We start from the raw sequence: 10,958 nt of genomic DNA, 5'->3' as shown, positions 1-10,958 counted from the left end.
TAAGTTTACTATATTTATAAAATTAACTTAAAAAATAGGTTATTAATTAAGGATTTTATTATTAATTTCTTTATTTAGGGTCCTAGATATATTTAAAAGTTTAAATATAAATTTATAAAAGTTATAGTTATTATTATTTTTAAAAGATTTTAATTATTTTAATAAATAAATAGTTTTATTACCTTTATCTATAATATATATTACTTTTAGCTTAAGAATTATAAATTATTCTTTTTTTAGGGATTTATAGTTTTTAACTATATAGTTTAACTTCCTGTAATTATAATATTTAAATTCCTTTTTTTTCTTTTATATTATATTAAGGTTTATAAGTCTAGCTATATTACTATTGTCTTTAGTAATTAGTTTTTATTATTTTTTACTTTAATTTAACTATTCCTTGCTAAAGCTTTAGCTTTTTATATTAAGTTTATAAAATAAATTATTAGCTTTAATATATTCTTTTATAAAAAAAATAAAATTATATTTAATTTAATTTTTATTATAAACCTTTTTTTTAATACTTTTCTTAAGTTTATTATAAAATTATTTAATAAAAGCAGGCTATTTTTATTTAACTTTAAAAATTAAGTTTTTAAATTTTATAGTATAATTAAAATATTTTCTTTTTTAATAAATATTTATAAGTTTATTTTTAGCTATATAGATTTCTTTAATATTTTTAAATACTTTAGTAAGTTTTTTTTTAAAATATTTAAAACTATTAAAAACTTCTTAAACTTAAGTTAATAGAGGTTTATTTAGGTTATTAAGGTAGGTATTTTATATTAAGCAAAATTATTTAAAAGCAGTTTTTTTAAAGCAAGAGGCTATAAAAGAAGTGTTTTTATATTTTATATTAAAAGTACTTTTAAAATCTTTAAAGTATGCCTTAAGCTAAGTTTAAAAAGAATAAAGTTTATTAATCTTATTATTAAATATAAATAAAGGTTATTATTTAATAAATGATTTTATATTCTTTTTAATAAATTTTTTATTATTAAGTTTATTTATAAAAATCTTATTTAATTTATATATATTTTTTATTAATTTAGCAGCTTTATTACTATTTATATTTTTTTAATTAAAGGTTTTTTTTATAATAATATTTCTATTATTATTTTAAATAAAAAAAAAAGTCTTTTCTAAAGTAAGTTAATATTTAATATTAGCTTAAGATATAATAGTTTAATTACTTAAAAAATCTAAAGTATTTATTTAAATAAAAGTTATTAATATATAATATTTTAATTTTATACCTGGTATAAGGTAGCTAGTTCTTAAAGAATAAACCTTTAATATTAGGTTTATATTAGCAAAAAGATATAAGGGATTTTATAAGTAGTTTTAATTATATAGTTAATAACTTTAAATAAAAGTTTAATTTAATTATTATATAAATGCTATATTAATAATTAATTATTTAAGCTATATTTAATAAATATAATAAATGGTTTTATATAGTAAGTTATTTTATTTAGATTATAGTTAAATTATAATGCATAACCTTATAATAGCTTATAGAAGTAATTTAATAAAGGTGCTTATAAACTATAATTTTTTTTTAATTAGTCTGTTAGTCTTTAGTTAATCCTTAAGTATATACTTCTAGGCTATTAATATATAGACATAGGGTTTAGGTTGTAATACTATTATTATTATTATTAATATAAGTATAAATAATATATTTATTACTATTATTTAAATTATAGTTAACTAAAAGTAACTTTTTTAAAAATAACTTTAAATAAACTTATAATACAGACACAAGCCAGCTTTATTATACCTAGTTTTTAATATTAATAATAATATATATAATAATAATAAAAGTTTTTTTTAAAAGCTAGTTAATATTAAGTTATAAAAAGCATTAAGCAAGTATATATTATTATATTAATTATAAATCTAGTATTTAAAAATCCGATATAAGTTATTTACTTGCCTCTATCTTTAATAATAATACCTTATATTCTAGCTATAGTAAAAATACTACTTAATAAAAAGCTTAATAAAAGATATAAAAATAAAGATAATAAAAAAAAAATAAAAAGAATTTATTTTATTTTATATTTCTAGAAATAAAAAAAAGTAAAATTATAAAAAAAGTTATTATTAAATTATATTTAAATTTAATTTATTTATTTATAAAATATTACTTAATAAAGTATTCTTTATTTATAAATCTAAAAAGCTATATAAGTTATATTTAAACAGCACTAGGTTAATATTATAAAAAAAAAGCAGTATATTAAATAATAAAAAAGCTAGAATATAACTAGCTAGAAATTAACTATTATCCTTTAAGCTTAAATAAATATTCTATGCTATACTAATAAACTTTAAATCTTTAGCTAAAGATATAAAATAAAAGGCTTAATATAATTAGCTAAAAGCTAATTACTATAAAAAAAGAAAGTATAAAAAAAAAAGACTTTCTTTTATAAAAAATAAAAAAAAGGCAGAGATAAATATAGTTTTTTAATAATATCTAGCAGCTATCTAGTAATAAAAATATACCTAGCCTTACTTAATTCTCTATTACTCTTCTTGCAAGACCTGGATTGTAATAGTATAAAAAGTAAAAATTAAATTTCAATATAGTTAATAACATTAATTATTTATTATTATAAAAAAAAATAGCTTTTTAATTTATTATTATATAAAATTTATAAAAAATATTATTATAAAATAAAAGCTATTATTAATATTCTTAAGCTTAATTTTATATAATTAATTTTTATTTACTTTAATAATACTATTTACTATATAAAATTTTTTATTATATTTATTAAATATAACTTAAATAATTAATTATTAATATAATATTTAAATAATATATAAATTAAATTTTTATTTAAAGTTATTAGCTATATAACTAAAACTACTTATAAAATTTTTTATATCTTTTTGCTAATATAAACTTAATATTAAAATTTATTCTTTAGAAACTAGCTACCTTATACCAGGAATAGGGATTAAAATATTACAGGAGGGAAGCTTATATTATTAACTAATATATAGCAGAGGGGATAGTAGATTTATACTAAAGCATTGGCTATGTTTAGATAATATAGTATAACCTATATATTAATTAAAACTAATTAAGTAAACAACTACAAGCATAGATACTACCAAGTAAATTTCATTAACGCAGGATTGAGGAAAACTGGTAAGGCAAAGTGACCGATAATAGCTATAGTAAGCGGGTATATGCAATAGAAGGCCTGGATGCGCCAAAACAATGGAAAAGCATAGTAGCCGCTGATAATAAGCGCAGTGCATGAGAAGCAGAAAAAGAACGTCCACTTGAAATCTTTGACTATGCGTAAGGTCTCCTTCCTGAAATTGACATCCTCAACCTCCTTTGATGTTGCACCCCAGTTTATGTCGATCTCGAAGAAGTGAGACAGGATCGCCTGTGAGAGGTGGAGTGAGATGCCACCGAGAAAGATAGTAAACATAGGGACCCATTGGAAGTTCTCGAAAACTGTTATCATATAAATAAGGATTTATAAATCGAATGGTAAGGGCGGTATGCTCACCTGCTTGGAGTAGGTCCTTCTGGTTGAGCCGGTAACGCAAAACACCCAGAGCGATATTACCGAACCCTGTAAAGACAAAAACGGTCGCGATGTAGATGGAGAACGAGTCAAGATAGTACTTGTCGGCAAGTTCATGAAACCAACCCGTAATAAAGTAGTTCATCAGTGTTATAAGCCAGGCAGAGGCAATTGCATAGTACGTGCCGATATATGCTAGGATTGTTACCTTCTTTGGGAGAGGGATAGAAGAGAAAATGAACTTCTTGAAGAGTTTAGTAAACGGGCCTTTAGTGATCCAGAACCGAAAAGGATGGAAGACGAGTTCGTTGCAACCATATGCGTACTTCTCCCATCTTTTCAACTCGTCGTACACAGTTAAGCTGACGCCTTCCTTGAATCCATCCCCGGTGTAGGAAGCATATCTCAGGGAGTATCCTGCCACTTGGAGGCGTAAGGCCATGTCGAAATCTTCGGACACATGATACTCTGACCAAAATTTCTCGTAGCCATCTTCGTCCATATAGGCCGCAGCATCTTGAATAGCAGACCATCTCAGTATAGCGTTATGGCCGACGAAAGGGCATGAGTCCCCAGACGCAACTGCGAAGGTGATGCATGAATATATTAGATTGGTAAACCAGGTGACTCTAAGGAACCAAAGCCAGATTAGAACTTCTCTAGGCATTTTGTTGTGATCCGGCTTACCCATTCTCGAAGTATGATCGAGTAACTTGCATGACACCAGAGCTGAACTGGATGAGTGCCACGCTAGGCGACTGCTCCATCTCGCTTACGGCATCGAACAAGCAATCGCTCGGTACTCTCGTATCAGAGTCAATCAGCAAGATGTAATCTCCGATGCGGATATTACCGTCTGCCTCAGTTCGTCCTTCATCTTCCTCAAGTACTTGTGCCAGACAAGCGGCATACTCTTTTTTTTCGTCGTCTTGCGTCCATCTAGGTGTCCGCGATATCTTCTGAAGTTTTTCCTCAACCCTGTTCGACACATGCAGCGCATAGTTCATGTTCGAAGCCTTCTTAAATTTCCCGCGTCGACGGAACCCAGGTAATCCATTCTCGCCCTGGGGATTGTCTTTCGGCCGAGCAACCCATCCGATATTATGCTCATCATAGAAATCGCGGCGAGCCTCTTTCAGATTCTCCGAAATGACCTGCATCCCGTCATCATTCACGAAGATATTGGCAGTTCCGCCTTGCATTTCGTAGGTCGAGATTGCAGTCTTGAGGGATATGACCGTTGGCCGGATGACAGCGTCTAGTCCTTCTTTATAAACAGGCATCTGAATAGTGACATGGGGAAGTCCTGTTGTTCGAGCGAGTCGGATAGGAGGCTTCCCGGAGTAGTATTTCGAATTTTGGCCTACCGCTGAGATAGGTCCGAAAACCTGAAACAAATTGGTGACTAAAACTTGGAACATGAACTAGGCATAGTCAGCATATATAAAAATATTGTCTCTCGTTTTGTTTTTCTTGCGTTTTTTTTTTTTGTTAATCTCACCAACATACCAAACTAACGAAGAACTGGGCTGGAACGGCAGCAATTAGGGCAATGACGGAATAATTACCGTCGATAGCTATTCCCAACGCAATGTTTCGAAATCCAAGCCCGACACAACTAAGGCAGAGAGCGAGAGTGCAAGCGACCATGGAGGCACTCTCCAGCCGTACTGGCCGCTTCTCCTCGGAGAGTGCTTTCTCCAGAGCATTCGGATCAAGCTCGTGGACAGCCTCCTGGGCTACCCTCTTCTTTTTAGTGCTCTCACTCTCTTCTGTATTTTCACCTTCCCAAATCAGTTCCATAAGCTTGCCCTCAAGCTTCTCTGCGCGCTGGAGCAACTGCTCCGGATCGTCATCCCAAACTACCAGAATCTCAGTGTCTTCGATGAAGGCTGCAAAATGATGTAACTGACATCTTGGTAGGTCGTTCATTGTCTTGAGAACCTGCACGTGCAACCCATCTGAGAGAGGGACAAAACAAACCTTGTGGGTTTTGAGATTACGCAAGATGGCACTCACAACGGGTGTGTTAACCGTCATCGCGCACTATATTCCAATAAGATTCTGAGAGATCAATATTATGTATAACAAGCTAGGACTTACCCGAACATTCATCAGCGAAACCATAGCGTAGATCCCCTCAGGGAATATCGCCAACTGCTTAGGACAGCATGTGAAGTTCCCCCGTGCCTTTTTCAACACCACGCCTTCGAAAGGGTCAAATCCCGAGGCGTATTGCTTCCGGAGTTGCTGCTCGTGGAGCCAATTTACCATTAGGTCGCTTTGGATGTCTAGGAGACCGTAATCTGAGTTTTTGGAAATGGGGTAAGTAGAGGTTTGTGGACGCTGTCCCATGTAAGACTGTCCATCCAAAAATATTTGTCGACATGTTGACCTCTTCGGAGGTTCAAGCGTTGCCGCGTTGGCCTGGGTAAAGAGCGGGAGCCCCAGTCTCATTTTGCTAAATTCTCGGTCTCGGCGCCCGGCAAAGTCTGCTGGATGGACTGCTGGGTAAGAATTAAGCAGCGTGAAGTCAACCGCGGTGAGAAAGTGGTCAAGCAGATACAGCTATTTATATAGAGGAGCCTGGGAATGGCAGCAGAACAAGACTGAACTTATAGGCGTGAAAATATCACCCAAGAGGAACCTCCGGCATGAAACTTTAACAGAGTCTAGCTCGGCATTCTAATACAGTCTCGGGGTAGAAATATTAGATCGATCCCCTGCCCAATAAAAGAAATGTCCATACGGCATGGTGGGAACCTGCACTCCATGCAGGAGTCCAAACTGGCTGCGTTATACCGCTGCAGCATCTTCCCTGATTGCCAGCTCGATACTTAGAAGACATAAAGTCAGGTATCTATGATACTAAATGCATACAGTAGAAGCGCGACCTGAAACACGTGTGCCGGATTGCTTGCCGGAGAAACAAGTCCTCGGCTATGAGACATACATATATCTATTAAACGCCACGCATATAGCTATTAAACGCCACGCATATAGTTTACGCTATTGGGCTGCAAATCAGCCAAGCGCTTGTGTAAATAGACCCTGGATTGAATTGTTACTAAACAAGGAAATACTAGTCCTAACCCATCTAGCTACATGAACAACATATATGATATATATATATATAAGGTGTTTCCTCCCCTACGTTTTTACTAGATAATAATAATACAATCATTTGACTAATATTTTTACATTAATAAGTTATAAATAACCTGGATTGCAAAATAACCAATACTAAAATAGAGCTATAATTCCTTGTATATTACCCCTTTACTAACCGAAACTATAATCTCCACATATGCAGTCCCAGTAGGCTGCCTTTGCTAATGCTAGATAGGGACAACAGGAAAATACTTCTTATCGCAACAATACCCTTGTACTTAAGGCTTTCCCTTGCATTGACTAGACCGAACTATTACTTTTCCCCTACCTAAGATTCAGCTTGCCCCTAAGATTCGGCTTGCCGTTCGAGCAAGCGAATGGAGAACTTCAAGTGATATATTTCGTTCCTGAATCCACTAATTTTTCGCAAAATGCACTCGGCTGCCGGGTCTCGATCTCTACTGGAGTGCCGCTTTATTGACTATTTTTCAGGGCGAACTCGATGTGTGCGTCGGCGACAGCTGCTTTTTGAGAGGAAGCGTTGTCCAAGTACGCTTCAACAACTTCAGTATCCTTTCATAAAAATGATTGGGCCTTGACATTTGAAGCGGAGCGAAGTATCTCCAAATAGTATATTGTGCCGAAAGCTCAGAAGATTGGACAATGCCGACAACTGAACAACATTGGTTGACCGTGGTACTAAAACAACCAAAGTTTTTTGAGACATTGTAGCTGTGTAGATAATTACCTGTCGGCGGTATTTCGAAGGAAACCAAAGTGAATATACATCTCTCATAATTGACCACATTAGCTTTGTCTTCATAGAAGTTTTTATAATATAACTTCCACTTCGGCGGGTAGTGGACTATCGTTTACGACCTAGCGCCCCTCCCTCTGTATTCGCTAGCAACGCCTTCAAGATCAATCTCGGGCAATTTATAGTACCTTGGGTGGCCCACGTCCCAGACATCAGCAGTAGCAACTACATTTCCTCTATTAGTATAGGCAAAGTATTAGACTAGGTGCTGTTATAATCAATCCACTACACTCTAGTCAATAGGCCGCCAGCAGACTGGTAAAATATTGCTATCCAGAAGCAGATTGCAGAAATTAGTACAGCAACTGTGCACTAATAATAACTAAGCAGCTAGCGGACCACCTTATGACTTTAAGCACTCCCTGAAAACAATCACGTCCCATACCATCCAGAATGAATCTCTACGCAGAATCTCGACAATCCAGAGTGGCATGTGGATTCCACAGCCTATTAATCCGACACCAGCATATACATGGTACTTGAACCAAGATACTCTACGCTAGATGGTAAAATTTTCACACGCCGACCTAGTTGACGTCTCTTTCATTGATATTCAGAAAGGCTTCCTAGCTGGTAAATATATTGTCTAGGCTGAGCAGATTGTCCATACACAGTTATTCCGCAACTGGATAGTATCCCCAGCGTCGGCCAAATTAACGGTTCACTGGAATTTAAAGCTGCCAAAGACATTCACAGATATCTCACCTCTCTCGGTATTCTGCAGTACTATAACACAAGGCCTCCGAACAACGCAACATATTTTATCTTTATTTTGTTCATATGGCAGACATATTGGCATGAACAAAGCTGGTGAACAAAGTCGGTGGCCATTTATGCTTCACGACCTTGTAGATCAGCTATTGCGACAACATAAGTTTGACACGAGGTCACTCTCTAGTATATTTATCATGAACAAACTGCAGAAGAACGAGTACGACAAGCTAACGGACCTATTAGAACAATTTATGAGGGAATTGGCTGATATAGGAACGCTATTTTGTATCATCGATGGCGTGGCGTTGTTTGAACGAAAGGAATATTGTGAACAGAGGATACATTTATTCCTAAAAGCTTATCATCAAACCAATGATACCAATTTATCAGCAGTTGCGAAAGTTTTGTTAAAAAGTACGCCAGGGACCAATATAATCAGAGGGGCATCTGGACAAGTGAACTTGATCTCGGAGGTGGGTATTTTTCCAAGTTGGACATCAACGCCAAGTGAAGAAGGTATAGTGCAAGAAATAAAACAAACAAAGTAGTTTGTTGAATATTCAACCTTCGAGGGAAGTATTCCCAAACGTCCATCCCGCATAGATCTCAATTTCCAAGTCTGTAATTATTTTCTATCCAGGTTCAAAATCAACGCAACACTATCCAGCAAGAGGAGGCTCTATGGGTGAGAGGCCTTTACCAATCCGCTGAATTTGACGTCTAAAGTACTTCTATGAGATTTTTGTCAGTTGCGTTCTAGCAAGCTAACGCCGTTTATAAGAATTCAAAGATATCCAGTTGGGTGCGCTTACAGATTCGGCTCCTCCACTAATGATCCGGCTCATCGGCAACATCTTTAGCAATCTAGGGACTGGTGCTGGACCGACCTTAAAGTTTGCGGCAGCCGCCTCGAGATTCTCGTTGAAAATGATTGTATTGGGTAAAGTGGTAGTCACCGCAGCGGGTCGTCCGATGCCGATGAGATCGCAGGCCCCGCTCGCAAGGGCATCCTCCATGCTCGCACGACTGCGGAACCCGCCGGTGACGAGAAGAAGAATGTTTGGGAACTGCGCGCGGACCGATCGGGCAGCGTCAAGAAAGAAAGCCTCTCGAGCGGCGGAGCGGGCAGATAGGGCAGGCTTGTCCTGAGGTGCATCTTCTTTCTTGCCGTGCATCATCTGGATTGTTCAGCTTGTTGAGCAAGCGAGGAGAAAGAAAGCGCCAAGGCAAAGAGGGAAATACCTGCGGATCCTCATACGTGCCGCCGCTAAGCTCGAGAAAGTCTATACCGGCCATTTCAAAGAGGGATAGGTGCTCAATCATCTGGGAAATCCCGGCTTCTCCTTGATAGTCTGTTGAATTGATCTTCAGGGCGATGCAAAATGGTTTCGGGACATCAGCACGAATGCGCTTAATAATGTCAACGACTATTTTCGCTCGCTTTGCCACTGTTCCGCCATATGAATCTTCGCGCAGATTTGTCTTTGGGGAGAGGAATTGAGCTAATAGGTAGCCGTCTGTGTCAGGCGGTTAGCAGGGGCGAAGGAGAGGTTCAACGGACGGTGGCATACGGGCAGCATGGAGCTCCACGCCTTTGAATCCGGCTGCATGGGACAGCTTTGCGGCTGATACGAATCTTTCGACGATATCTTCAATCTCCTTTTCTTCTAGCTCTCTTGGGGTGCCGAAGATCAATTTACGAGCCGTGCAAGCGATGATGCCAGGCCCAAGGTCCAGTGGCACACGGCTGGGGGCGACCGTTTTTGCCCAAAGTCCTCTGGCACCCGCTCCAATTGGAGATTGACGACCGGGGTGAGAGCTATAAGAATGACCATCAGCTGGATATTTCAATAATATTCAAGGCGGGTGAATAACATCTGCACGATGCCGGCAGCCCCATTTGCCTGCATAGCCTTGGCCCAGCGAGTCCAGCAGGATAACGATCCATCCCCGGCAGTGGCAACAACGTCGTCGGGGCTATTCAAATGACGCTCATCGACCATAACATTTCCTAAATATTACCTTTATATCAGCTCTGAAAGGGGTTTGCTTCCTCTTGAGCTCCTACCTGTAATAAGAGCGCCCCAGCCACCAGGAGCCCATTCGGCATAGGCATTGATTAACTCATCGCTGGGTTGGCTATTAACAGCCATACCTTCTGCCATAGCTGCTTTGATGAGACGATTGTCCAGCGAGAGCCCGCTTGGCAGTATAATTGCCTCGGCTACCCGCGGTGCTATGCGTGGCATTGCTATTTCGACGTCCAGCGAGTGGTAGTATAGCGGTGTCAAGGCCAATGGAAGTCAGTGAAATGTTTTTCTCAAGCTGTGATGCTGACGCGATTGTAAGATAAATATAGATCTCGCAACTTTTGGAAACTTGCCTTTCATAGTGTCTCTATTTGCGAAAGGCCGAGGCATTGGACCTTCGTTGGAGAGCTACGGCTGCAATGGGCGAATGCAAGCCCCGACTCCGTAGCGGCCGTAACAGGCCAACGCGAATCCCGACTCCGCCTCGGCTTACCTGCATCTAAAGCCTTATCCGGGCCGGAGGCTAGTGGTGGATAGAAAATCTCATCGCAACTTACTTGGTGGATAGTCTATATCTCTAAATTAGATAAAGTCGAGTCGCAGAGACAACAATGATGATGGCGGTTCCTTCTTTGGTAGTGTTAGTGATAGGGCTATATTCAGTAGTGAAGTCCCACGAATCTTCAAATCCGAGCCCATAGCGTCCAAGCCCATCTATTTATCAAA

At 37.0% G+C, this 10,958-nt stretch overlaps 2 protein-coding genes across 2 annotated transcripts; both read right to left on the bottom strand.

Annotated features, from left to right (window-relative positions):
- Positions 1 to 3,128: 3,128 nt before the first annotated feature.
- On the bottom strand, positions 3,129 to 6,017 carry TrAFT101_011975 (uncharacterized protein; the record flags this gene model as incomplete). The annotated part of the gene is made up of 5 exons (XM_024910848.2): positions 3,129 to 3,487; positions 3,543 to 4,189; positions 4,248 to 4,984; positions 5,070 to 5,606; positions 5,664 to 6,017. 5 exons carry the CDS (start codon positions 6,015 to 6,017, stop codon positions 3,129 to 3,131), a joined length of 2,634 nt encoding a protein of 877 aa, XP_024754437.2.
- A 2,582-nt stretch (positions 6,018 to 8,599) lies between these two features.
- On the bottom strand, positions 8,600 to 10,708 carry TrAFT101_011974 (uncharacterized protein). Its single transcript, XM_066129429.1, has 7 exons — positions 10,586 to 10,708; positions 10,271 to 10,535; positions 10,078 to 10,213; positions 9,774 to 10,021; positions 9,445 to 9,719; positions 9,015 to 9,380; positions 8,600 to 8,933 (listed from the first exon to the last, which is right to left on the bottom strand). Exons 2-7 carry the CDS (start codon positions 10,449 to 10,451, stop codon positions 8,862 to 8,864), a joined length of 1,278 nt encoding a protein of 425 aa, XP_065985563.1. The 5' UTR covers positions 10,452 to 10,535; positions 10,586 to 10,708; the 3' UTR covers positions 8,600 to 8,861.
- Positions 10,709 to 10,958: the final 250 nt, after the last annotated feature.

The sequence above is a fragment of the Trichoderma asperellum genome, chromosome 7 (genome assembly GCF_020647865.1).
Source record: "Trichoderma asperellum chromosome 7, complete sequence".
Lineage (NCBI taxonomy): Eukaryota > Fungi > Ascomycota > Sordariomycetes > Hypocreales > Hypocreaceae > Trichoderma > Trichoderma asperellum.
The sequence above is the reverse complement of the archived record's forward strand: the minus strand, read 5'-3'. Positions and strand labels throughout refer to the sequence as shown.

Excerpts from the sequence above, each read along its gene's own strand:
- TrAFT101_011974 (XM_066129429.1), bottom strand. The coding sequence starts at position 10,451 with ATGCCACGCATAGCACCGCGGGTAGCCGAGGCAATTATACTGCCAAGC. Across the intron at positions 9,720-9,773 it reads CGTGGAGCTCCATGCTGCCC|ACGGCTACCTATTAGCTCAA; the intron begins GTATGCCACCGT and ends CGCCTGACACAG. Across the intron at positions 9,381-9,444 it reads GCACGTATGAGGATCCGCAG|ATGATGCACGGCAAGAAAGA; the intron begins GTATTTCCCTCT and ends TGAACAATCCAG.